Consider the following 27,827-nt stretch of genomic DNA (forward strand, 5'->3'; position numbering starts at 1 on the left):
GTTGAGGATTTCACAACAAACAGGTGGGACAGCGCTTTTGCAAAGCGTAAAGCTTTATAGACATGCCACATGTCTACGTGTGGCAGGGACGGGGCAGTGGGGTGGGGAGTGGACACCCGACGGCACAGAGCGCCGGGCTCGGGCCCAGGGCAATGGACGCACCACTCACAGAAGTGACGTGTTTGAAAAGACAACAGACATGCTAGGTCAGTCTAGACGATAGTTTATACACATCCATGTCAGGTCCGGATGCCACGCCGCACCCAAGGGGCTTCAATTCATTTACAAGCATCTCATCACAGTGCCTGCCAGGGGTCTGGAGAGCACAACCAGGCTTTCCCCGTGCAGGTCATCACATCACAATAATGCTTTATTAAGGGACAGAATAATATGCAGCTTTGGGGGGGAAATTTTTACAAATATCAAAAAGATCTAATCAAGCATCCTATATAAAACTTTCCAAACTTCCAGGGAGGTCTGCAAAGCAGGACAAAGTGCTCTTTACACAGGAATCGGGACTTTCAAGTATCTGAGTGGCATTGAAAATACCCTAACCATTCTACGTACATACACGGGCCAGTCGGGGCGCTCAGGAGGGGCCGAGTGAGCTGGAGGCCACGAGGCTCTCACTGGTGTTCATTCCCACAGACCCCCCAGCTCCAGGAGTTGTTCCACACGGGGCCTGGATGTCTGCAAAGCAAGAGAGGGAGGAGCTTCAGCCGCCGTGTCCGCTGTGGGGCCGGGCAGGCTGCCCGCTCCTCACTAGAGCTTCGGCCGCGTCCACCTCGAGCCCGTGTGCTTCCGTGGCACTTTCCAGCGGCTTTACCCTTGACCCTCCTGAGCAGGGGAAGCCCGTGGCAAAGATGAGGAAAGTGGGCAGCAAGGCCCAGTGGCTTGCTGGAGCTCATGCTGCCGAGGATGGCCGGCCTGGGGCTCACTGCCCCTGGGAAGCTTGGTTCAGAGGCTGCCCCTCACCAGTGCCGGCGCCCTACCCCGGACCCTCCCTCCCTGACACGGCTCATCACCACCAACCTTCAGGTCTCTGGTTTGCTAATTGCAGCTTTCAGACCAGGGCAGGCGGCCCAGGGCCTGGGCTGGAGCCTACTGCCTGCACCACCATCAGACCGGCCCACCCAGCACCTTCCAGGGCCTCCTCACTCAGTCCCCGTTAGTCACAAGAGGCAAGCGGGAGAGTGACCGTAACCATTCTTCCCTTTCCTGCCAGCCTGAAGGAAAAGAGGAGGATTTGGGACCCTTCTCACCCCCAACATCCGAGATGTCCATGATCACACAGTCGCCTTCCTCCTCCTCCTCCTCCTCTGTGTCCGCCTGGAAGCCGTCCAGGTCCCCAGCTCCAACCTGAACAGACAAGGTGCATGGCCGTCAGCAGCGGCAGCAGCAGCAGACAGGGACGGTGTGAGCCCTCCCGCCACCCACTTCCCTACTCCTGACCTCCTCTGCCCATCTTGGCAACAAAGTTTGAGGAGTCTGTTTGATGGGTTATGATCCAAGGAAACTTTGGGGGAGTTCTCTCAAATGAACTAATTATGTTCATATTTCTGAAAACTACCCCCATCGTTATTTACCTGATTACAAAAATAATTTGTTTATTGTTTTTGAATTAGAACTCTGGGTTTCCGGTTTGGTTTGAAAGAGAGATGGATAAGCACACACTTTCTCTGAATTATGATTTGGACTAAGTGGCTGAGAAATTAGTTGGTCAGTGTTTCTTCTCTGCCCAACAGCTTCATCCCCTCTGCCTGATGCTTGGTAACTCTCCCTCTGATTGAGGCTCCGAGGACACCATCTGCACCCTTGGACAGGGGTTGGGAGGGGTGGGAAGGCTCTACGGAGGGTGGGATTTACAGTGAGATTCCCAGGCTGTTTTCATTGGCTTCCACCAGAGGGAACAGAGAGACAGACTGTGGAAAGTAACAGGACCAACTTTATACATCACCCATCCACACACGGCTCACACTCTGTACATGAACAAAGAGCCAGCAGAGGCGGTGGAGTTGGGGCTACTTCCGCGGGGAGGCTATTTCTCAAAACACTCCTGGAGTTCCTCTGCTACATAAGTCTCCGTTTGCCTGGAAAAGGGACGACAGCACACCGGGGCTGTCCGCCTTGCCCACGGTACCCCAGCCTGGCCGGCAGACGGGGCTCAAGCTCGCAGCCCCCTCAATGCTAGTGTCGAAGCTCCACGCTGGGCTCCTCGGGCTGGGAGCCACCGAGGCAGGAAAGGCCCCAGGCAGGCAGGGGCACCACTGGGGATGCTGTGGGCAGTTTCCAGCTACCTGTTTCAAGAGAGCTGACTGGCCAAGACGAACAGACAGCGCAGCTCTCCCCCGCGCTGCCCTGGAGGCACTGGTTTGGGTCGGGTGAGCGACGGGACAGATGTGTCTCTTGGAGCTCTCCCCAGCCCCTGGGCCCTCCAGACAGGAAGCCAAGGGCAGACAAATGAGGACTTCTCGGAGGAACCACCGCCCACTGCCCTGCAGGCACGCGACAGGTTTCAAGCCTCTGAAGTGAGGGTTCAGGACGGCGCCCCAAGTCCTGCTGCGCTGAGGGCCATGGGACAGCTCGCCACGCTGCTGTCACTACTGCAGGGGAGGGTGGAGCGCCGGAAAGTGAGCCTCCGGAGTAGGAAGACACTGAACCACAAAGCATGGAGACTGGAAAGGGCAAATGCAGCCCCTGCCCATGTAAAAATAAGACCAAGGCCGAAGGGTTGAGCTGCCGTGGGGCCACACACACACTTGGTGGCAGAACTGGCACCTGACCTCAGCCTGCTCGATTCACTAGATCATGGTACCTTGTAAACCCGTAAGGTAGCATGGCTACTTTGAACTCTAAATGAAAAGAGTTTAGAATTCCCACAAATTGAAAAAGCCCAACCCAAGCTAAACTATTCATATGCATTTACAGTTTAGCAACAATTACCCCCAAGCGTGTGGAAGGATCAGTTAGTGGCTTTACCAAAACGCAAGGGGAAGCATTCCGCATGCTCCCAGGCCTCCTCCAATCCCGACCTCAGAAACTTCCACCCGTGGCTCCCACTTTATGCTGGCGCCGTGCAGCACAGGCCCTGCTCAACGCACACCCAGAGCCATCCTCCCACCCGCCCTTCCAAATCAACCAGCATTTTGTCGGTCAAGGTCTCACTGAACCAGCCTCTCTTGCAGCTGGGGTGGCTATGCCAGAGCATTCCAGCCAGAAAGATAAGGTGGAAGTCTGCCTCCCCTCCAGCCAAACGGGAATCCTCCCCAGGGTGGGCCTGGCCATCCTCGTCTTGCTGGCTAGAGGTGCAGCAGCCGTTCTGCCACCATGAAGACAAGGCCACAAACTAAAGCAGGAGGGAGTGCGACAGGAGGTGCTTGGCCCTGGATGACAATGTTCAAAAGCTCCGGACTTCCTGTTGCTGGAGACAAACTCCCATGAGTTTAAGGTGACGCAGGGGGCTTTATACCTGAGGCCTGCACAGTCCCAGGGGACCAAGTGCTGTCACAAGCAGGGTGTCCCACCTTGAGCACTCAGAGGAGCAGCTGGGATGACTGCCCACCACCGTGCAGAGCCGGCGCTCTGAGCTTCCCTTCCTGAGATGCACCCATTGTGCTGGCCCACGCTGTGGTCCTGGGGCCTTCCCACGGGATTCCCTGAGAAGGGGCTTTTAAACTGCAGACTTTAGCACCTACCCCACACCCACTGAATCAGAACCGCTGGGGCCAGCACACCCAGAACCACCGGCTGTGTAGCCTTCCGTGTGTCCCCGCCACACCGCAGAGCCTCTTCAAGGCCTGTGAATGGGGAGAAGCCGCACTGACTGCTGTTCACGTGTGTCTCGTGATGAAAGGCGTCACTGACTCTCATGAATCAACCCCTCTCACCTGAGGAGGGGCACCCAGTTTATGTGGGAGCATCTTCTCGTTCCTGGTAGCTCAGTAAACAACGAAGCACCAATGAAACGTAAGAATCCACGTCAAGTGCCTGGCGTGAGGAGTAATAAGGGCTAAACAGTCGTTTTCCACGTAGAGAAACACAGGCAATGAACACGTGTGGGGACGGCCACACCAGGAGAGGAAGAGCAGAGGGGGGCTCAGGAAGACAGCTGTGTCTCTTGCGAGAATCTAAGGGAGGGCTGATGGGGGCAGGAGCCCACGAACACTGCTTGGATAAGGACACTAAGGAGGTCTTCCAGACCCAGCCCCTTTCAGACGGGCTCTCTGGCCAGTTTTAGCCAGAGCAGCCGCACTCGCGGTCCTGCCAAGATTGTCTGGCTAACGACATCGACCGTGAAAAGGCTCTGCGGCTTGAACACAGCTTGAACACATAACGGACTGTTTTGGGTCAAGGCCCAGGGAGGGAAGTGTTTGTGGGGCTGGGGCCTCCAACTCCTCACCAGGTGGGCTCCCCCAGTACCAAGCTGTGTCCACAGGCCTCACAGGGACAGGGGCTGAGGAGTGGCAGGAACAGCCGGCAATGACCACACCGGACGGTTCTGACGGTCCCTCTTGCTGTGACAGTTTAGGAAGCAGGTTTACGTCGCACCCGAGACCTCATTGGTCTGTGGGCTGCAGGGAGAAGGCTAAACATCACTCCAGGAGCCGTTGCCCCCCGGCCCTGCCCCGGGCTTCCTCACCCCGATGGCCACACACTAACAGCAGAGGAGCAGGGGGCGGGAGGGTTGCGGGGGGGGGGCGCACACCGGCTCTCCTCTGTCTCCGTCACCACCCAGCCTTCAGCAGCAGCTCCTGGAGTGGCAGCGCCCCCGAGGAGAGCCCGGGCTGTGAGTGGAAGACCCAGCTCCTCCTCGTAAAATCAAGTCTCCCCACATCTCTAGGTCTGTGAGACGCCTGCTTCAAGTGAGGACCCAGTGGGTTTCCCTGGTGGTGCAGTGCTTAAGAATCTGCCTGCCAATGCAGGGGACACGGGTTCGAGCCCTGGTCCGGGAAGATCCCACATGCCGCGGAGCAACTAAGCCTGTGCGCCACAACTACTAAGCCTGCACTCTAGAGCCCGCGAACCACAACTACTGAGCCTGCGCGCCACAACTACTGCAGCGTGCATGCCTGTGCTCCGTAACAAGAGAAGCCACCGCAATGAGAAGCCCTCGTGCCGCAACAAAGAGCAGCCCCCCGCTCACCACGACTAGAGAAAGCCCATGTGCAGCAAGAAAGACCCAAAACACAGCCAAAAGTAAATAAGATTTTTTAAAAATTAGAGGCTTACCTGATGGCACAGTGGTTAGGAATCCACCTGCCAATGCAGGGGACACAGGTTTGAGTCCTGGTCCGGGAAGATCCCACATGCTGCGGAGCAACTAAGCCCGTGAGCCACAACTACTGAGCTTGTGCTCTAGAGCCCGTGTGCCACAACTACTGAGGCCGCGTGCCATAACTACTGAAGCCCGCACGCCTAGAGCCTGTGCTCCGCAACAAGAGGAGCCACCACACTAAGAAGCCTGCGCACCGCAACGAAGAGTAGCCCCCGCTCGCTGCAACTAGAGAAAGCCTGCGTGCAGCAACGAAGACCCAACGCAGCCAAAAGTAAATAAAATATAAGGAATAAAATCTATCTTTAGAAAAGAAAAAAGTGAGGACCCAGTGCTCACACCACAAGGTTTCCAGTAAGAGTAGCTACAAGATGAGACTCATTCACGCCCACATTCCAGTAAGAGAAAGAACAATCAAACGTGGACCCAGGCCGAGGCTCGGGCCCCAGCCTCTGGGCGTCCAGGCAGCACTGGAGACTTCACTCTGGGGACCAGCGTCTCTCAGGAAGCCCGCCCACCACCAGGCGAGGGCAGGCCTCTCGCAACACGTGTCCCCACGGGGCCACGTGCTTCCTCCTCCACGTGCTGTCAGGCTGCAATCACGTGGCTGGCTGTCCGCTCCACCGACGCCCATCTCTGTCTCCCATTAGATGGTGTTTTGCTCACCACTGTCTACAAGGCCTAGCAGGGTACCTAGTGCAGAGCAAGTGCTTAATAACTGTGTTAAATGAGTGCAAAAACTAAATAAAAGCCACGACGTGGAACGTTATTCAGCACTAAAAAGAAATGAGTTCTCAAGCCATGACAACACAGGGAAGAAGTTTAAAGGCACACGACTAAGTGAAAGAAGCCCATGGAAACACTAAACGGATGAGTGGCTGCCAGGGGTTGGAGGGAGGGAGGGATGAATAGGCGGATCATGGGGGTTTTTAGGGCAGTGACGCTCTTCTGCATGGCACTGTAATGCTGGATACAAGTCCTCATACATCTGTCCAAACCCACAGGATGCACAGCACCAAGAGTGAACACTAGTAAACCACAAAGTCTGGGTGACAGTGACGTGTCCACGTAGGTTCATCAGTTGCAACTGCTGCACAGCTCTGGCTGGGGACACTGATACTGGGGGAGGCTGTGCGTGGCGGGGGCAGGGGGCGCACGGGAAATCTCTGTGCCTTCCCCTCAATTTTGGTCAGTTTTGTCACCTCAATTTTGCTGTAAATCGAAAACTGCTCTAAAAAGAAAGATTGTTAAAGGTAACAAAGCCGCTGCGGGGTCTCACCTGCCCATCATGCCGGCGCTTCTTCATGAACTGCGTGATGCACATGCTGCCCACCGACTTCCTCTTGAGCGAGACAGGCGTCCCCTGGCTGGGCCCTGCGGCGGGGACGCTGCCACTGTCCTCCCTGGTGGCCGAGGGCACTGTGGTGACGTAACTCCACTGGCAGGGCACGGGCAGGTGCTCCTGGGCAAAGCTCTTCAGCACCTCTGGGTGGACGTACCAGCACATCCTGTAGTCGGGTCTCTTCTCATACACTGAGTTCTCAGAAATAATCCGCTTGAGCCTGGCCTTGGAGGGGACGGCGGTGTCCTCGCCGGCGGTGGGGGTCTGTGGGCGGGAATGGCCAGGGCTCGGGGGGCTGGCGGCGCTGAGCTCAGGGCTGCCGGCGTCCTTGCTGAGCAGTCCTCGGCGGCAGCACTCCTGGAACTCCCGGATGATCACCTTGCTGCCATTCACGTTCCCGTGCAGCAGCGGGAGCAGCTGGGCCAAAACTGGCAGGGAGAGGGGGACGTGAGGATGAGACTCGGGGCGGGATGGGATAAACGTGGCACCCGGGTTCCCCAACCTGTCACCGAGGCCGAGAAGCATGGTCAGCTTCGGGTGGCCGTTTTTTCCCTTCCGGTTTTATTGAGATATAATCAACACACAGCACCGTGTAAGTTTAAGGTGAGCAGCAAAATGCTTACTGACATCACGAAATGACCGACCACGATAGGTTTAGTGCGGGTGGCTTTTTATGGGTGGACTTAAGACACGTGAACTTGCTCCAGAAGAGATTCTGAGAGGCCCAAGCCCCAGGAGGCAGGACTCGTTGCGATAAACTGTCATGTTTCACTTCATGCGCCTGTTTCCTTAGTTAACAGTCCTCACGTTCTGCTTCTGAGTGGCGGGCCCTCCCTGGCTTTGAAGAGCTAGGGATGTGTGTGCTGGTTGGGCAAACGGGCCGACTGAAGTGGCTGCCCTGTGCTGCTCCCGTGAGTGTCACAGAAAGGACACACGTGCTCAACAAGCATTGGCTTTGGCTATTTTTTTGAAGAACTTCTGAATTACCACGCCACGTGCCTAGGAAGTCTCCTGCCTGCCCCGGGCCTGGAACTCCCTGGGCCTGGAGGAGGTGGGAGCCCGAGCCCTCCGTCCCCACCTGTCCCCGGCACTCACTCTGCTGGTCCTTCTTCTCTTTCTTGGAGGCCTTGGGCGTCTGCTCCTCCTCGGGGGGCGCGGTCTCCAGCAGGCAGGCCGTGAACTGCTGCAGCACCTTCAGGTCAGCTCCACTATCCCTGTCGGCCGCCCAGACACAGCCGATCTTCACGGGCTGGAGGATGCGGAACCTCTTCCCCTTGGCCAGAAACTCATCCCACTCCTTGGCCTTCAGTTTCTGGCGAACCTTGTGGTTCTCCGGGTCGGCACACTCCTTGCAGGTTAGAGAGGAGCAGACGCTTGCTCAGGGTCCCCCTCCCCGGCACCCGTGGTCCCAGCCTCTGGGGCAGTGAGGGCACATGCAGGGGCGGGCCGGTGAGGAACGGCGCCCACCCAGCTTCCAACCCCCGATGGGTGATGAAACGGGCAGAGTATTTTCGGATTGAATGATAACTGGCACTTTCCCCCATTTGGTACCTTAGGTGCATCTGCCCCCTCTGGCCATCCCTGGGTAGTCACAGGTATTTTTTATTACCTCGCCAGTAAGCGTCTTAACGCCACTGTGGGTTTTCTGATTAACATGTGATCCTGAAGCTGAAATCACCATGCCCGGCCCTCTCCCACCCCAGACTGGTGCCACTGTCTAAGGCAGATACACTGCGGGCCCAACGAGACCTGTCTGCCTCGTTGGCTGGGAACGTACGAAGAACACAGGCCCTGCAAGTCTGGCTCTGAGACAAGTCACTCCCACAGTGGCATCAGCCCTGTCAGCTTCCCCACTACCCAAACACCACGACCTGGCAGGCCTTCGTGAGTCCTAGAAACGGCTCCCTCAACAGTCCCACCATCTGGCAGAACTGAGAAAGCTGGGGGCGGGGGGGGAGCGGCAGTGCTGAGCCTCTGAGGCTGTGGGGAGCGAGGTCTACGTGGAATCGGCCGTGGGGGTGGGCTGAGACCTATGTCACCACCCCCAGGTCGGACCACCAAGCTCCGGACCCATCCCCTCCCCGTTCACCCCTCACCTCAGTTACTCCTTCATCCTCAGACAGGTACCCATGGGGCACGAAGAAACCATCGTCCTCATCCTCATCCTCTCCCACCTCATCGTCGTCATCCTCAAGAAGAGAAAAAAGTACGTTCATGTGTGGAAACAACACATGTTTCACGTAAAATTTTAACCTGTGAACATCTAAGAAAGAAAAAGCCTCCTACTGCTTCCAGTCTCATTGCTGTGCACACCCTGAGGATCAGCCAAAATCCCATTACCCAGCCCCGCCATCGTGCTCCAGCGGGGGTGGGGGTCAGGCAGGACACAGATAAGCACGGCCCAGACGTAAAGCAGCGGGAGTGGTGGGCCCCTCGGTGAGGCAGCGAGCAGGTGGGCCCATCCACCACTAGGCAGGTTACTGCCACCCAGTAAGGTTTTCCCAGAACAGCCGTAAACCCGGATGCTGTGTGTGAGGGAGCCCGGCCCAGAAGCCGTAAGCAGCCCGGCCGTGCTCACCCCTTCGCTGTGGGAGAGGGACTCCCCCGGCTCGTCCTCCTCCCACTCCTCGTCGCTGTCCACCTCGTAGTCAAGGAGGCTCTGAGGGGGCAAACACGCGGTGGTCACTGTCGTCCTCAGGGTGGAAGGGGAAGGCAGAGCACGAAGGCTAGAACACTCAGGGAGTTCCCGGAGCCCAGTGACAAGGGCACACTGGGAAGGAAGCGCAGAGGGTCGGGAGCAGCTGCCCGCACGCTCACCCGGTCCTGGGCCCAGGGGTCCCTCGGGTGGATGACTGTCGTCTTCCTGTTCCACGTCCCCCAGTAGGCCGGCCGGTGGTTCTCGGAAAACTGCAGCAGCTTCATCCTGCCAAACCTCCTCCTTTCGGGGACGCCGTCCACTTTGCTGCTCTCCAAGATCACCACGCCGCTGAGGGGAGAGACCCCCGCTCAGAGGCCCTTCTGTGACTCGCGCACCCACCACCAGCGGCCTTCCCCCCAGGGCAGCAGGCGGTGACGGGCAGCCCCAAAGCGGAGGCACCACCTGCCCCGAGACAGGCTAGCATTTACTCCAGGGGCGTGGCGCGAGGAGGGGGAGGAGCCCGACTGTCCAGCAGCTGCCCCACAGCGCGCACCAAGGCGGCGTGTGATGGGTAAGCTGGCAAGAGCGGGGAATGTCCCTGCCCTGCCGGGAGGCCGGCACACACAGCCCACCCTCCAAAGCAGGGCTTTCTGCGAAGCCACCACACCCGGGAGACTCTGGAGGCTCAGGGGAAGCCGGAACAGAGAGGTCTGGGGGAGCAGCCGAGTCTGGGGCCTGAGGCCCAGGTGGGAGAGGACCGGCCAAGGCCACGGGACACAGGAGTGACCAGAACACAGGGGTCTGCCTGGGCCGCCCAGGGCTCTCTGACATCACCAACGGGCAAACGGCAGTCTCCGCCGGCACTAACCTGTTAAAAAGCTCTGTGTTCTGGTTACAAACCACGGTGGGCCCGGACCTGAGGGGCCGCCGGCTTTTCAGATCTTTCAGGAAGGAGAATTCGCCGCTCTGCTGCCGGAGTAGCTGGTCTAACTGGTCACAGAGGTCTTGGTCGAAGGCGGTCCGACAGCGAGGGGCGAGGACCATGTGCTCTTTGATTTCAAAAGGGGCAAACTTCCCACAGGAACCGGCCAGGGTCTGAAATGGAGAAGGGGCATGATGGCACCTCTACTGCGACACACCCGCACACAGCAGCGGTGAGGAGGAGCCGCCGGAAGTGAGGCCCGGTGCTTTCGAGTCGTCCAGGTTGGGAGGTCAGAGGAGACGCGTACACAGGCCACACGCTGCTTGATGGCATTTACGTGGGTTTCTGGAAAAGGCGAAACTACAGGGCCAGAGACTGTGTCGGCAGCCGCCAGGGCTGAGGTGGAAGGAGGGAGCCGTCTCGGGGGAAGGAAATCCTCTACATCTTGATGACGGAGGTGGCTGCAGGGCCCTGTACATCGTCAGAACTTGCTGATCAGTACTCCTGAAAAGGACGGATCTCACTGGATTTTTTTTTTTTAAGGATAATTAGACCTTGATGAGCAAACAGAGACCTAGGAGAGTGACCCGCCACACTGTTACAAGATGACTCGAAACAGAGCTGAAGCCTGATGTGAACCTGAAACATGGGTGTCTGTATCCTAAGAATCCTCCTCAGTAAACCCTGGTAGGTTTTTTTTTTTTTTTTGGCTGTGCCGGGCAGTATGTGGGATCTTAGTTCCCTGACCAGGGATGGAACCTGTGTCCCCTGCATTGGGAGTACAGAGTGTTAACTACTGGACCTCCAGAAATTCCCAACCCTGGTAGGTTTGAGTTCCCTTCTTAGAGCTCCTTCAGCATCGTGAATGTCTGTGTCAGCGGATCCTGAGGGTGGCAGCAAGTGAGGACAACATGGGGGGTCAGGAGGAGCATGTACGTCTCTGAGGTTGGGTATAAGAAGGCCAGCCTTTCACCCCAGCAAGAAAACAACAGCTGAGGCCAGCACCCTCACTGTGGGTCGCATGGCAGGGTCACCCAGGAACTGTTTAAAATCCTGATGCCCAAGCCAGGCCCATCAGGTTCTCTGGGATGGGATCCAGGCTCCAGTGATTTTTTTTTTTTTTTTTTTTGCGGTACGCGGGCCTCTCACCGTCGCAGAGCTCAGGCTCCTGACACGCAGGCTCAGTGGCCATGGCTCACGGGCCTAGCCGCTCCGCGGCACGCGGGATCCTCCCGGACCGGGGCACGAACCCGTGTCCCCCGCATCGGCAGGTGGACTCTCAACCACTGCGCCACCAGGGAAGCCCCAGGCTCCAGTGATTTTTAAAGCTCCCTGGTGAGTCCAACACACAGCCGAGGCCAAGAACCAGCAGACTGTTCTCCTCACTAACAGCTGCTGGGAACATCGGGTATCCGTATGGGGAAACATTAGGGCCACGCCCCAATCCACGGGCACAAAGAATTCCAGCTAAGCTAAGGAACTAAATAAACATGAAAAAACAAAACTTAAGCTAAAAAAAAAAAAAAAACTGGAAAGAATTAAAACTCGTCTATAACCACAGGATACATAAGGCTTTTGAAGCAAAAGCCAATTACGATAAAAGAATAAAAATGTTCACATTAAAACGAAAAATTTCTGTACGAGACACCATCAACAAGTCAAGGGGGAAGGAATGGACTGAAGGAAGTATGTGTAGTGTACCCCACCAAGAATGAAAACCCAGACTATATAAAGAGCCAGAGATGGGGGAAAAAGCCTATCCTATAGAAACATGGGCAAGAAACAGGAACTGGCAAGTCACAGAAAAAGAAATAAAATGGCAAGCAAACATGAAAAGATGTTCAACTGCACTGAGAATCAAGGAAAAACGAAGTGAAACAAAGATACGTATTTTTCACCCATCAGGTCGGCAGTTATAAGAAAATTCGTCACACCCAGTGCTAGCAGTAAGTAGGCGGAGAGGACATATTTTGACGCACTGTGGGGACGGGAGACTGTCCATCAGCATTTCCTGCTGGGAGGGCACTTGGACAATAACAAATAAAACTCTGTCAACGTTGTGTCCCCCGGACATAGTGGCAAGTCCGCATCCTGAGAGGTGTGCTGGTGACATTCATGCACCGCTTGGGGGGGATCAACAGGGGAGGGGGATATCAACGATGATGCCACCCACACCACGACACTTTACGCAGCAGCGAAAAAGAATGAAGAGAGGCCAACATGGCAAGAATCCAAGATAGGGCTAAGCGAACAAAGCGGTAACGTAATAAATTCATGATTTGTTACCTACATAAATACACATACATACGAAGGGATGCACGCGCCCAGAGAAAGATCTGGAAGGACACCCTTGTATCAGAGGGGGTGGGTCACACCTCTGGAGCATGGAGGGATGCGGGGGACGGAGGTCTGGGGTCTCCACAGGCAGAGGATGGTCTAGAAGGTGACCGGATGGCAGACGGGGAGGCAGAATCCTGTGCTGAATCCCACGTTTTATGCTCAACCTTGTCTCCTATGTTGAGCAGAAAATCTCCGAGGGTGAGGACCGGGTCTTTCTCCCTTACACCTTCCCACACGGCTCCCACCACAAAACTGTTGACGAAGCAACTTCTAAATGCTTGGCAGTTTTAGCAAACGTGCCACTTTTTGAGCACACAGTGAATGACAAGATATTGAACCTCCAGATCCTACCAGCGATCAAAGCTCCCTGGGCAAGCAGAGGCTCCTCTTGATGAAAGCAGAGCCAGTGGGTCAGAAGACGTCTTTTTATTTTTCAAAAGGAACAGCCTGACAAAGGCCAAAAGTAAAGCCAAAGGAAGCCAGTTGCTCACCTTGGGGGCCTGTGGAGTCTTTGGTTTCTGAAAGAACCTTGTGATTTCCGCCTTCTCGGCTTTAATGCGCTGCAAGGTAAGAGAAGAGGAGGATGAGGAAGAAATGAAGAGAAACTGTTTTAAAACATGCAAAAGCCCCTAGAACTGAACCCCAAGCATTTTTAGGTTGAAAGCATTATTTTGATGTTAGCTCTCAAAACCCACAAGTGGGTACCAGGCAGTCTCAAAAGGTCAGAGCTGCAGAAGGACCAGGATGTCAAGCCAGCAGGCACCTGTCAGTCCCTGGGCCCCCCACCCCGCTTCCCACTACCTCCGGGATGATATCCGATATCCAGCAGTAGTCAGGCAAAAGACCCCGCTTCTCAAACACAAAGGAAGATGCAAGTTCTGGGAGAACATGCTACCTTTTCTTCTTCTCTCAACCGTTTCTCCTCTTCCTTTTTCCGCTTCTCCTCCAGCTTAGCCCTAAGAGACATCAAACTCAGTTTCACCAACCAGCACAGGCCCGGCCCACGCCCGGCAATCGTTCCCAAGGCCAGGCATGGGGAGGGGGAGGGGAGGGGGGAGGGGGGGGGGGGGGGGGGGGGGGGGGGGGGGGGGGGGGGGGGGGGGGGGGGGGGGGGAGGGGGTGGGGCACGCACTCCAGGGCCTCCTGGCGCTCCTTGCGCCGCTCCTCCTTGCGCCGCTGCTTCTCTGCCTTCTCCTTTTCATCCTTCTCCCGCTTCTCGCGCCGCTCCTTCTCCTTCAGCTCCTTCTCCTCCTCCCTCTTCTTTCTGGCCTCCTCCTTGGCCCGCCTGGCCTCCTCCCTCAGCTTCTCCTTCTCCTCCTTCTCGGCCCGGAGCTTCAGCTGCTTGCCCAGGCGCTCCTTATCCTGCACGGGAGACGGTCCACAGCTCAGCCCCACGGATGCCACAAAGGGCCGTGCCAGCGTCCGGGGGCGGCCATGCGCAAGCGGAGGGGAGGCACAAAGGAACCAGCCCCGGGAGCAGCCTGCTGGTCAGCGTCCTTACAAAGAGGGGGCTTTTCAGTCTACTACATTTCCTTCTGTCATGAGAAAGGCGATGAGGGTTAGCCGACTGCCACAGGACCTTCTGGGCAATTCAAAGTAAGATGCGTTTAAGACACCGTCTTCAAACGTGGGATGAGGGTCAATTTTTACTTAATTAAAAAAGACTAAGTAAGCACCTCTAGGCTGCCTACGCCGGGTACCTGCGGTTGGATCTGAACTGCATTTCTGCTCAGAAAGCTGTGGTGAAATAAAGACACAAAAACACCCACAGGTTTTGCCTCCCTACCTTCAAAACAAAAACATTTTCCTTCCCATCCCCCCAAAACTATTCCAGACAACAGGGTTTCTTTTCTTTCTCTTGAAATGGGAGAGCGGGATGAGACAAGGAGGGGGAACCTGACGAGCAAGTCTTAAAAACGGGGGGAACTGAGACTTCCCTGGTGGCGCAGTGTATAAGACTCCGCGCTCCCGATGCAGGGGACCCGGATTCAATCCCTGGTCAGGGAATTAGATCCCACATGCATGCCGCAACTAAGAGTTCACATGCCACAGCTAAGGAGCCCGCCTGCTGCAACTAAGACCTGGCGCAACCAAATAAATAAACTAATTAATTAAATATTAAAACAACAAAAACAAAAAAAACAGTGGGGAACAGATGAGAACACATTAAAAAATAAAAGAAAAAAAAAGTTTTTTAATCTTTACAGCCATTTCTCAAAAGAAAAAATTCTTTTTATCTTTAAAACCATTTCTCAAAAAACCAAACGAACAAACATTTCTTGGGATCTGAAAAGGTCAGATGTTAATAAGGACCCAGAGTGATCTCTATGACTATGGCAGTGCCGTTTCATCACCAGCAGGAGGAAACAGCTAGTTTCTTGGATATTCTTTAAAGCGGGAACATCTTTAATCACATCAGTTCCTCACTCCAAAGAATTCGTATGTGGCCTGGGGCGCTGGGCTATTATATAATTTTGATTTTGTATTAAACAAGTTTCATCTCCCAGACTGAAGGGCATTACCTTCTAACATAGCGCAGGGTAATTCTCAAGGACAGGAACCACGAAAGATTGGGCTTCTCACCTTTGGCAGAAGCCCGACAACTCAGCTTTTGGTATGGGCCTATGATCATGCCCTTGTGCCTAGAGAATATCCTACCCTCTGCCCTGATCAACCTTTGCTCGCTTCACAAGAGCCATGGAGGCATGCTGGTAGAGATCTGAGAAAGTCCTTGCCAGGTACCCTCCGCACGTGACTCGTGGGATACCTGAAGAAGGGGCTGGTCTGGATCGAGTAACAAGACCAGCCACGAGTGCCGGGTGGTGAGGAGGAGTCTCTCCCCCTGCTAACTACGAGGACAGGAGGCTTCTGGAATCAGGCCCTCCCCACTCCTGCCCCACAGGTGCCCATCTCTGAAACTACAATGAAGAATGAGATAAACTCTAAAATCAAACACAGCCATGAGGTAGACGGCACAGGAAGTGCCTGGTGAGCGCATAGCCAACTGTCATCAGCGCCCCTTCCGTGAGCTGGTCGGGGAAGAAGGCCATGGCCTTCTCTGCAATTCGTCCAGTAAGGAAGAAGGCCCCTGCACTGCTGGGTGTGAAACATGGTGACCTCCAGATAACAGAATGGAAGACTCAGCAGGGAACCACTAAACAGTAATCACCCATCTGATGGGTGGTACACCACCATGGTACAGCGCCTGGGAAGGGATGGAACTTCAATCTACGCGCGTAGGAGGCTGGGGTGCAGGGAGAGCCACTGGGTTCTTTTTAAGACAATTTTAAACTACAGTGGGGCTGCCCAACTATACGACACTCAGAACTAATTATAATAAGAGCTTAGAAAAGCCTACGTGCAAAACCTTAGGATTCAACAAACCTAAAAATGATGCAACCCATAAGCACAAGGCCCAGTTATGCAAAATGAAGCAAGAATCAAAATAATGCACAGAACAAGCAGGGGAGAGTGAAAACGGGGCCAGAGAAGGGCAAAGGGCTTTGCTTCCTATTTACTGCAAAAAGCGCACCCGGGGAACTTCTATTTCAGGGGACATATCTTACTCTTTGCGGTCTCATCTTGTTCTTCTCTGCAGAGCCTCTGACCAATTTCTTACTTATCTGAAAGGAAAGACATTGATCTATAAACATGGGTTGTTTCAATCACTTTCACACTTTTAACATACCGCACAGTCCTTGGGGAGGGCAAGGAGAAAACAATGTAAAACAACAACAGTGAAAACCTTTCCGGGTACCAGTTCCAGCAAACAGAACCAAAACTTCTTAGCTGGGTCACAAACTCCAATGCATGTGGGGATAAAAGGGGAGACTGGGAGGCAGATAACCAAAAAACGTAGGAGGTGAAGCTGGAAATAAGAAGCCACAGCCAGAGGCCTTGGTGTCAGGGAGACACAGAGTGGTAGGTCTGTAGGCACCTGGAGAGGAGGCGCCCTGGCCACAGAGGACGGAGTCTTACAGGCACGCAGCCCAGCACTGCTGCTGCCCCTTCTGCTTCTCCCCGGAGAGGCTGACAGTGGAAATTTCCTGTGTGAGTACAGGCACACCAACACAACGCCATCTTCCCAACAGCATCTGCTCCCTTTGTGGCTCTGTGTCACATTTAGGTAATTCTCACATTTCAAACTTTTTCATCATTATTATACTTGTTATGGTGATCTGTGGTCAGTGATCTTTGATGTTACTATTGCAAAGATAACGACTTGCTGAAGGCTCAGACAACAGCGTTATTTGCAGTGAAGTATTTTTTAATTAAGGTATGTTCTTTTTTCAGACATAATGCTACTGCACACTAAATAGACTACAGTACAGCGTAAACATAACTTTTAGGTGCACCGGGCAACCAACAGATCCACGTGACTCACTTTATTGTGATACTCGCTTTACTGTGGGGGTGTGGAACCAAATCTGCATTATCTCCAAGGTCTGCTGTAATGTCTACAAATCAACACCCTGTGAGTCAAGTAAGACACGTTTACAGGCTGGATTCCCATGTTTGTACCCCCTGCCCAGCTCAGCCCTGCTTCTTAGAACACAGAGTAAACGCCCAGGAAGAGAAGTCAGCCGGCCAGAGGTGGCAATCTCGTCTAGAACCCCTGTGTTCTAGAGCACAGCATTCTCTATCGTCCTGCTTCAAATTGATCATGGGCTACAAGGACTGACCAAGACGCACGGCTGGACTCCCTCACCGTGCTGGCTAAATGGTCCCAGGTAGGAATACGCACAAGGAGTCCAGGCTACTGGCCTAAGCTACCTCCAGAGCAGGGAATCCTGGCGAACAGACCATTCATTGCATGGAAGACCAATGGGGAGAATTCAGGCTGGAAAGAAATACCCACCCGGGCTCATTTTAGACTTGAGGAGGCAGCCAGAAAATGAGACGAGGTGAAAAGCCGAAAGCCCGCTTCTCTTGAAATTGTCTGACATGCCAACAAAACTATGTAAAAACAGTGCTTCCTCTATCTGGGAAAGCCTCGCCCTAAGACTTCCTACCGAAGAAAACTACAGATTAAGACATCCTTCTTACTCAGGACGCACCGAGTCCTTTCTGGACTAAGCCTTCCCTCAGGAGGGGGCCGCGTACCGTCATGTGAAAGCCATGTGATTGGGAGAGCGCGCAATCCCACCTCACCGCGCAGGCGCCCACAGAAACGCCAAAGCCGTCTTACCAAGGGCTTAAGAAAAAGTATCTGTCTCTCCAGCATCCACTTGGCCTGCCAAGCCTGCGGGACTTGAGCCCCACAAGAAAGGATTTAACAGCATGACTTGTAAGGTGCGGTGTCTATATCGTTGTCCTTTGTGTTCAAAGATGGTAGCACCAAACGTGACTGCCAGACCGCTATATGAGGGTGTTTGGGGAGCAAGACGCATCTGTTCGGTCTTGCCCATACTTGTTGAATTTCAGCTGCGGAATCAGTGACTTTCACAATCGTCCCCTTTGCTATGAGTCCAGGAATGAGAGAGTTGACGTGACTACCAAGAGCTGGCTTAACGATATCCAACAACCAGAGCAGTTACGATTTTATTTAAAACTAGTATCTCTATTGCTGTACCAGGCACTCGGATAGACCTTACTGAACAGATATAATTTTAATCTTGACCTTTGGCCCAAGTATTTATAAAACTCTCTCAAAATATAGGCCACACATTTTACCGACCTGGAACTCAGCTACCAAAAAACAAGATCCAGGATTCCACAATGAGGTTGAAACACACACATCAACTACCCCAAAGAGTCAAGGCAGATATAACCACGTCTGTGAGGTACAATTCCTGCACTTTATTCGGGAGAATCCTAGGGCCCACTCACTCTGATGTGATACATAAGGAGGTCTAATTTCTAGGCCCAGAGCAAGTAAGCAGCAGTGAGGGGAGGAGAGGTGGCTGTGGACAGGCCCCGCAGCAGCTAGAAACCTGACAGCAGAGGAGGGACAGCAGGCGGAGGGGAGACACGACCCTAACTGGTCCAGGCATGTGGGGACTGAGAGCAGGCAAAAACTGACACGCCCGTTCCTGTGAGCCTGCAGTTCCACTTAACAACTCAGGGAAGCTCATGACAATTATTGTTTGTCAAGGCCAAGCATTAGAGACAACAGAAATATCCATCAAGGAGAATGACTATGCAAACTGCAGTTTATCCACACCATCACGGGACCATCAGCGTATGATAGAGCAGTTAAAAAGAGATCTTCCCATCCCAGTGTAAAAAAATTGCTAAGACACCCTGGAATGAAAAAGAAACATATTTACACTATACGGCCCATGTAAAGAAACAAAAATGATACTGTTTATTCCTAGGGATCTCTCACATACACACCACACAGAGAAATATAAGATGAAGATAGTGGCAACCTGGGGGACAGAAAAAAGCCAAAGGGGGCTGCAATATTTCAGTGATCTTTTTTAAACATGGAGAATTTAATACTTGTATAATTTAAATTACCTGGGAAACAGTCCCAGCGTCTGTACAGAGGCAAGCCAAGATTCCAATAACACCACCATATCCACACAATCCTTTATGGAACAATAATCTTGAGTCATCAATAATGTAGGCTGAATTACACATCTAACTGCAAACAAACTGGAGAAATGGTTCTATCCTAGGTGGTAAAAAGCTCTGATGACAAATAGCCACGTTCTGGCTAATCAAGAGACCCTAGATTATCTCAAAAAGGTGTTCCTAAATTGTTTTTCAAAGTCGGACTCTAGATACCTGGGAGTACTTTAAAAAACAAAACAGGGACTTCCCTGGTGGCACAATGGCTAAGAATCCGCCTGTCAATACAGAGGACACAGGTTTGATCCCTGGTCTGGGAAGATTCCACATGCCACGGAGCAACTAAGCCCGTGTGCCACAACTACTGAGCCTGCACTCCAGAGCCCACGAGCCATAACTACTGAGCCCGCATGCTGCAACTACTGAAGCCCGCGCACCTAGAGCCTGTGCTCCCCAACAAGAGAAGCCACCGCGATGAGAAGCCCGCTCGCCACAACGAGAGAAAGCCCGCGCGCAGCAACGAAAACCCAACGCAGCCAAAAATAAATAAATATATTAAAAAACAAAAACGAAACAAAGCTCTCTCAGGACATACACACACACACACACACACAAAATAGAGGACCAGCAAATGCTTAGGGGTTCCAAATGCAGAGATTTTGCGATTCCAAGTCCAGAACTAACGGAGCCCAATAAAAACCACACACGTGACATGGTAATAGGAAACAACCTGTAAGCCTTCAACAAGTGTCTGCCTACAGTCTGGAGAGGAGGAGGAGGAGACAGAGAGGGAAAACGGAAGAATAATAGTATTCCCCACAGTCACAGGGGTCAGGAAAAACTTGGGACCAAAGCAGGCAAAGGTGTGAAAGTCAGGTACCAACCATGAAACCAACCAACCAACCAGGAAATCCAGCACTCGCGAAAGGTGAGGAGCTAAACTGGAAAGCTGAGTGTGTGAGGCTCGGGGTGGGCTGTCTCCGCCAGGCCCTCAGGCACCTCCTGGTGATCATTCCATTTTGCTCTCATACCTGTGTTGTCACCCAAAGTCACGGGGCTCTACTCCCATCCTATGGGTGACTGGGGCGATTTCCTGCCACAGGCTGGGTGGCGGGGGTGGGGTGGGGGCCTGAAGGCTTCGCCACCTGCAGTATGAATTATCTGCAAAGCTGTGCGGTAACACTGTCTTCTAGAACATCTCAAAACTCCAAGCCTGTGTTCAGACCCAGATTGAGTGTCTCAGAGGCAGGATTTCCTACACGCAGCCCACTTGGTTTCATGTGCTCAGATGTTGCATGGCCACTCAAGCCAGCGGACAAGAAGTAAAACTCTTCTGTGACAAGGCCTAATTGCATGGCTCCCCAGTCCTCAGGCTTGGCTATGGGCATAAAAACAAACTTAAAAACAAATGAAGCTATTAAGGAGAATGGAAACATGTGTACATGTCCTGCTCTCCAGGTTCACTGGCTGTCATGAGTCATGTGACAAAGTAGCTCTGCAAAGCAGAAGCAGCAGTCTGGAAGGATTCTGAGCAACTGGATGGACAGAACAGAACAAGATGGCTGACGGCAAGGGACTCAAACTCGGATTTTGAGAGTCTGGGTAAAAGCTCAGACGGAAGTTTAAAAAATGAGTATGTCAGTCTGCCACATTTAGAAACTTAGAAGGAAAAAAGACGACCCCGCTCTCGATTGATATTTTGTGTACCTAAAGAGGAAGGCATTTTTCCCATTCTCCAATCTCCTCAAGGAGGTAAAAGACAAGAAATGAAACCATCTAGAAAAATAACTAGTCCCTTAGAGATCAAATTTTAGAAAGCAATCAAGGTTGGTGGTTTATGGTCAGGTTAAGCAGGTACAGTTAGCAAATGAATAACCCACCCCAGGATCCAATCTTATGTGAAAGCCTGATGTGAACAAACACAAGTGCTACAAAACCAAAAAAACCCAAAGAACACTGTTCAACATGCTTTGGTATTCTTGACTGATTCTATCAGTTTTACCCACAGGACCTCAAGGACAGGTGAGAAAAGAGACATCGGCCACTGTGCCACTCGGAAGGCAGTAACAGAAACAGGCATTTCCAAAGTCACCCATCCAGGTCCTTAAACATGGTGCCAGGACTCTCCTGTTCTCACCATTCTGGGTGAGGTTTTTAAGATGGGCAGGCCGTGGTGACAAGAGCTGACCCTAAAGAATGCCCCTGTTTTATTCTCCTGCCATCTTGGGGTCTCTCCACCAACGCTTACTGACTGCTTACTGACAGCAACGGCCCTACGAGTCTTGTGTTGGAACAGCAGGCGCGCAGGGAGCTGAAGCTAAAGGCTGAGTCAAGGGTCACAGCCGCCCGCTTACACCCGTTAGTCACTAAAGTGGCTGAGATGACCAGCACCGTTAATTAGGTGTGAACAGCGCTACCAGGATGGCACCGACACACCGGCGACTCACGGAATCATCAGCACATCGCAACGTACACACAACCAAACACCCCAATGGCTTTTGATGCCGGAAAGTCATAGGACTTGGTCTCTGGCGCCACTTGCTCGGCCACGAGCCATCTGAGGGACACAGCGTCCCTGGGTGAAGAGGGAGGGGCCGTACCCAGAAGCCTCTGGATTCCGACGGCACTGATTCGGGGGAGATACTCACTCTGCGGACGGGTGTGGAGGCGGGGAGGGGGCTAGGGCTGCTGTGCTGCTTGGCGGGTGCAGACTGCCCCTCGGGTGAGCTGGTGGGAGAGGAGGAGCTCAGGGACGAATGGCTCAGGACAGAGTCCTCTTCGGGGCTGGACTCCAGCGCCTCGCTCTCGGAGGGCACAGCCTGGCCCGGAGGTGTGGCAGGAGGAGACTTGGCTCGGGTTCTGGCAGCCAGGATATCCTGTAGGACAACCACGGGCACCTTCCCTTTGAACAGGATGCCCCTGGCCCCGCTCCAGCCGTCCTGGTCCTTCTCTGAGCACGTTCTCAGGCCACCGGTCAGCTCAGGAAGGCTTTGGGGCGAGCCCTTCTGTGAAAGTCCCCTCCTCTCCGCGTCCCCCGCCTCCGTTTTGCACGGGAGGTCTGAAAGGGCCTCTTCGGGAAACGCCAGCTCGTCCTTCTGACTGACCATTGGCAGCCCCCTGTCATCTCCAGCTTCGTCTGTGACCCCGTTTACATTCTCCTGGGAGGGAGAGGCTGCAGAATTTAGCTTATCGTGGCCCATGGTGCCGTCCGGCGGGTCACTCGAGTCCTCCGTCAAATCGATTATGACCACAGTCTGGCCAATACTGGTTTCGACTTGACTTCTTAAAAAGTTATCTAAGGGGCCCTTCCCGTTGACAAGTTTTGGCCTAAAATCTATGTCGGAGCCCATGTGACAGCTGTCCTCCAAGTGGTCCAAAGAGGTCTCTAAACCAGGGACATGACCCTGCACAGGAGCACCCTGAGCGCCCCCCATGTCGTCCAACCCGTCGTCAGTCTTCTCCTTTGAGACAAGATTCAGGCGCTTGAACGGCAGACGAGCTGAAACCAAAAGAGAAGGAGGCCGTCTGTTGAGTGAGAGTGTGAAGAGTGACAATCAATGCTTTAATATTCCACATGCTCAATGAGTAATCGACCTTGCTGTGCTTGGGGGTGGAGGGAATTTCTAAAGTTTAAAAAGGGGTTATCTTCTCATTATGTACTTTTCCAACATCCTAATTAAAAGCAAAAGCAACAAACAAACAAACAAAAAACTGACAAGCTTTCATAGCGGGGACACTGCAAGAATTTCAAAGAAGACACTTTCTGATCTGTTTGAGATTCAGCTCAAATTCCAAAGTTATTTATTATGGGTGGAAATCTCGTTTGAAGATAAGTGCATCTGGCTCTGAAAAGCGAAAGAGATAGATCCATTTGAGGAAAGACTTCGTTCTGCTCCCAGCATCCCAAGCTGTTAGCTCTTCTTGCCAATGAAACAAGTACCCTCCCACTGCATGCCAGCCTTCTGGCTGGCCCCAAGAGATACACAGCAATACCTCAAGAGAGTGAGGAAGTTACACCTCAAGAGAGTGAGGAAGTTCAGGTGAGTGACTTCCCAAGAAGTCCACATGTACTCAAATGCCCAAACATCTTATTAACTATTTTCTAATACAGTAGACTCAACAAACAAGCCTGGTTTTGGTCAGTTTATAAAATTATCATGCCCTTGGATTCTACAGTTTGCCCCTAATTCTTTAACCTCAGAAGACGGTTGCCCTTCTTTTGATTCCCACCAACACCAAACCTGCTATCAATTGACACAGGAAAAGGCAAACTGCTACAGGGGAACCAGATAACCAAGCTTTGAAAACCAGAAACCATCCTTTTTTATACAGTCCAGCCACTAACCTGGCCTAAGGGTAAATCCACCCCACTTTTTACGCGAAAAGATTTGAGGACACTTCCTGTAAAACGCTGTTCAACCAGGGGCAGCTGTGCCTGCCATGTCTGGAGACATTAAACGTCACGACTTGGGAGATGAGGCTAGGAATGCTGCTAAACTCTCCACAGTATACAGGACAGCCCCCCATGATAAAAACATTACAAAATGTCAATAGTGCTGGAGTAGAGAAATCCAACTGTAAGGGCGGCAACCTCTGGATATGCTCCTGGCCAACAGCAGTGTAATGAAACGGGTTTCCCAGCTTCCAGTTGTAAGATGCAACTGTTTTCTCCCCTTCAGCCCCTTGGAGGCTTCTGCTGGGGACCCCAAGAGATGGCCTCTGCTCAAGGGGAATTGAAAATATAATTGAGAGGACAATGAAGGATATAAACCAGGAACAAATATTTAACCCATTCCCAGAAAGTTACCTTGTATTAACTTCTTGACTGGAAAAGCTGGTCTGTCTTTGCAATCCATGGCTGTGAATAAGTGTCAGAGGATAAGTTATTAAGTGCTGGAAATAATGAAGTAGCAAACACACATGTAGTACCTACTGTGTACAAAGTGGTTGTCCAGTGTGGCTGATTTCGCCCCTAATCCCACCTCCCCAGGAACATTTGGTGACGTCTAAGGACATTTCTGGCTGTCATGACTGGAGAGAGGGCACAAACAGCATCTAGTGGGTAGGGGACAGGGATACTGCTAAATATCCTGCAACACACAGGACTGCGCCCCACGACAGAGGATTATCTGGCCCCAAAATGTTAATGAGTTGAGAAATTCTGCCCTGGACACCGTCACAGCTCGTTTTCTTTTCCTTGAGCACTTATCACTCAGACTTCTGTGTTTATGTCTCCCCCCACCATCAGAACGCCAGCTTTATGACAGCAGGAAAACGTGTTCCACACTGTACCTGTGGCACGGGCTCAGGGCCTGGCACATAGTGGGAAACCAATGAACACAGTAACAGGAACAATGAAAAGAAGACTGAGTAAAAGTAGAGATGAGAGAAAACATTGTATCACTGATTTCACCATTCATATGAGCCCAAATCATCCTCCTCCAAACCAACCCCTCCCCACCAACATACCTGTAAAATTAGAATAGGGCTTATTTTCTTTAAAAACAGAGTTTATAAAAGGTAATACATCTTAAAGCATTTCAAGCTTGCCAAGCTGGAGCTCAAGTGCTGTCAAGAAGTGATAAGGGAGAATGTTTTCCTGCACGCACACAAAAAATCTCAAAAAAAGCATAACGATATCAAAGCTGATGCAGAAATGACTATAAATAGAACCAAATCTTTGGATAAATATCTTCAAATGGCTAGAATAAGTTTAGAAGCTGACACCCGCTAGATCTGGCTTGGAAAAGTCTAGTTCAGTTATTTTGGCCAATCTACATTTTTTTTTTAAAAGATACATACAAGTGAGTTTTTTTTTTTTTTTTTTTCGGTACGCAGGCCTCTCACTGTTGTGGCCTCTTTCGTTGTGGAGCACAGGCTCCGGACACGCAGGCTCAGCAGCCATGGCTCACGGGCCCAGCCGCTCCGCGGCACGTGGGATCTTCCCAGACCGGAGCACGAACGCGTGTCCCCTGCATCGGCAGGCGGACTCTCAACCACTGCGCCACCAGGGAAGCCCCAACTGAGCATTTTTTAAAAGCAGATCAGGGCCTTTTAAAAAACTCAGCTGCCCTTAGATGAAGCTGCTCTCCCCACTTCCAAGCTTGGAATATAAGAAAAGTACCCAGAGACTCACATTTCCTTTCTACCCATTTAAAGATATCATTCTCAAGTTTTCAGTTACCAAAAACATGGATTTCCCCCCATCAGCTGAAGGACACATAATCTTTAGCCACTTAAATTTATTTTTAGGACAACCACAAGGACTTATTGGCATGGCCCTGAGTCACCAGCTTTGACGCAAGTGGAACAGAGGTGACCTGGGGCCCAGAAACAACCTCAGGTCTACATAAAAAGGGATCCCATCCAGGGATTCAGATTGTTCAAAGGTACACATACAAATTAACAAATACTTCTGTATAAACTTACCACTGCTCTTTATCCTGAGATTATATCCCTCCTAATTTTAGGTGGCATTAAAACATCCTTCCCTTTTATGGTGCATGGTCAAAACAGATGGTGCTTTTAAGACTTTTAAATTAAACATGCTTAATGGGTCAAATGACAATCAGTCCCAACTTTATTTATATGAATTCTATGTCTCTTTGAGATCCCGAAGTCTGGAAACAATTAGCACAGTGGTTCTCAGCTAGGGGGCCCCTTGACAATGCCTCGGATACACTTTTGGTTGTCGCAGCTGGGAAGAAGAGGTTGCTACTGAGATCTAATGGGTGGAGGTCAGGGATGCTGCTCGACCCCCCACAGCGTACAGGATGGCCCCAAATGTCAGTAATGCTGAGGCTGAAAAACCCTGAATTAGAGTAGTTGATGTCCCTACCAACCCTTAATTCATTCAACCAACCCATCTTTATTGGGCACCTACTATGTACCAGGCATTGTGCCAAGTGCTGGTGGTAAAATGGGAGTCAAGCAGGGGAGACAAGCCGTTTGGTCTTCCTTGGTTCACGACCCCACGTTTTGGGGGCCTGCCAGGCGCCAGAAAGCCCCCTCCCAAGACACAGGAAGCAGAAAGACAGGTCTTCACCATGCATATCCGGCAGCATCAAGAACCCGAGACCCCTACCATCCGGGCCGCTTACCTGGGCTGGCCCTGACCCGCAGACGCAGCTGTTCTGGTCCCCGAGCCCGTGTGACCCCGGACCTCAGTTTCCCCACCCGGCCACAGGGCCGCTGCAGGGTTCAACTTGTCCAGGGGACACAAACGCACTCGGTAACCTGCAAACCCGTCCCTTTCGCCTCCCTGGGCCTCAGCTTCCCCTCCTGGCTACACACACACCCGTCACCGCAAAGCGCTCTGGAAGGACAAACTGACGCAAAAGTGCCGGAAAAAAAATGGTTGCGGCTGCAACAATAACGTCAAGGAGGGTGCCCTTCGAACTGCAAGGCCCTTCCTCGGGATTGTTAACGGCTTCACGGACCGAACGCCAGGCGGGGAGGAGCGGGCCCAGGGCCGGCAGGCCCGTCCGCCCCCAAACCGCCGCCTCAGTCCGCACAGGCCGCGCGCCGCGACCCCCCCTTCCCCTCGGCGTGGGCCGGAACCGACCTGCGGCCGCTCCGCGGGCGCCCGGCGCCCCGCACTCCAGCTCCTCCAGCATTGCTCCGGCGGCGTCTCGAGCTCCCCTCAGGCAGCGGAGGCGCCGGCTCCGCTCAGGCGGCCGCTGCTACTCGCCCTCCCGCCCGCGCCGCTACTGCCGCGGCCGCAGCGCTCGTATTTGGCGGGAACCGCGGCGACCCCCGCGGCCCACGCGCGGATTGGGTGAGGCCGAGTCACGTGACGGTCCTCCTCGGGAAGAGGGGAGCTCCGGGAGCATCCTCGCGAGAGCCGAGGCTTCCATTGCTCCCATGGCTCCCCTATTGATATTCCCGCGGTGGGCGGGGCTTCTTCTCGGCCGCCTGTCGTTGGCAGGGAGCAGGCGCCCTGCGATTGGTGGTGGGTGGTGTCAAGTTGAGGGCCAGACACTGTGATTGGCTGAGCTCGTGGGATACGTCTCCGGGAGGAGGGAGGGTCAGGCTCTACGTCATGACGAAACGCTTTACGTAGGGCGCCGGTGACAACCTGAAGCTGCAATTGAGCTGAAAACTAAAGTTTTTTTTATCCTAATGGGACGTAGGCCGAATACAGCCACAGCAATTTAAAATTATAAATTATTTTTATATTAACAATAAAAATAAAATTAATTAAATAAACTCTGGGCATCGCTTCAGAAGCATTTGAGAGGCAGTAAATATATTCAGAGGGAATGAATGAAATGAATATTTCTGGTTTAATCCTCAGGGTTTTGCATATGCTGTTTCCTCGCCTGGAACACTCTTTCCGCAGCTCTTTTCCTGGTTGATTTCTTCCTAACTTTCAGATCTTAGATTGAAACCCCAGAGGAGCCTTTCCTCCCCATCCCCCAACAAGATGAAGTTCCTACAACAACACTGTTCTTTTTCTTGGAGCAATTACAGCTTGTGTTTATTTATTAGCGTGTTATTGGTTAATGAATTCATTTCTGTTTTTGTCATTAGCTCCATGAGGGCAGGAATCGTTTATCACAGTATCCCCAGGACCTACCCATGACAACCATTAGTAGGTACCCAATAAATATTTGAGTGAATACATAAATATCATTTAATTGAACTGTGTGGTCATGTAAGTTAAAAGCCTCACACGGAACAGAAACCTTCAGAGTCAGCCTGCAAGCCTTAGGACAAGTTTTCTTCAGCACCAATTTAACCTCTCAAGCAGAGCAGAAGTGAGGAGAGAAGAGTGAAATTTAGCCCGATTTTGGAA

The 27,827-nt window shown here is 52.6% G+C and overlaps 1 protein-coding gene across 3 annotated transcripts; it reads right to left on the reverse strand.

Moving 5' to 3' along the window:
• Positions 1-207: 207 nt before the first annotated feature.
• CHAF1A (chromatin assembly factor 1 subunit A) lies at positions 208-26,870 on the reverse strand. Of its 3 annotated transcripts, none has more exons than XM_027085428.1 (15): positions 26,595-26,870; positions 23,838-23,888; positions 21,679-22,529; positions 16,081-16,137; positions 13,647-13,876; positions 13,410-13,470; positions 13,006-13,074; positions 10,121-10,347; positions 9,432-9,600; positions 9,193-9,273; positions 8,711-8,803; positions 7,710-7,962; positions 6,552-7,042; positions 1,263-1,359; positions 208-690 (listed from the first exon to the last, which is right to left on the reverse strand). In XM_027085428.1, exons 1-15 carry the CDS (start codon positions 26,644-26,646, stop codon positions 590-592), a joined length of 2,883 nt encoding a protein of 960 aa, XP_026941229.1. In that variant the 5' UTR covers positions 26,647-26,870; the 3' UTR covers positions 208-589. The 3 variants fall into 3 exon arrangements, with proteins under 3 accessions (XP_026941229.1, XP_026941231.1, XP_026941230.1); XM_027085430.1 differs by lacking the exon at positions 26,595-26,870 and adding an exon at positions 26,131-26,554; XM_027085429.1 differs by lacking the exon at positions 23,838-23,888.
• Positions 26,871-27,827: the final 957 nt, after the last annotated feature.

Source organism: Aethalodelphis obliquidens, unplaced genomic scaffold (assembly GCF_003676395.1).
Source record: "Aethalodelphis obliquidens isolate GAN/ISIS:26980383/991018 unplaced genomic scaffold, ASM367639v1 scaffold53, whole genome shotgun sequence".
NCBI lineage: Eukaryota > Metazoa > Chordata > Mammalia > Artiodactyla > Delphinidae > Aethalodelphis > Aethalodelphis obliquidens.

Bases quoted from the DNA above. Each gene is read 5' to 3' on its own strand.
- CHAF1A (XM_027085428.1), bottom strand. From the start codon at position 26,646: ATGCTGGAGGAGCTGGAGTGCGGGGCGCCGGGCGCCCGCGGAGCGGCC. The intron at 16,138-21,678 runs GTGAGTATCTCC...CTTTCCTTTCAG, and splicing joins CCTCCACACCCGTCCGCAGA to ATAAGTAAGAAATTGGTCAG. The intron at 10,348-13,005 runs GTGAGCAACTGG...TCTCCATTTCAG, and splicing joins AGACTCCACAGGCCCCCAAG to ACCCTGGCCGGTTCCTGTGG.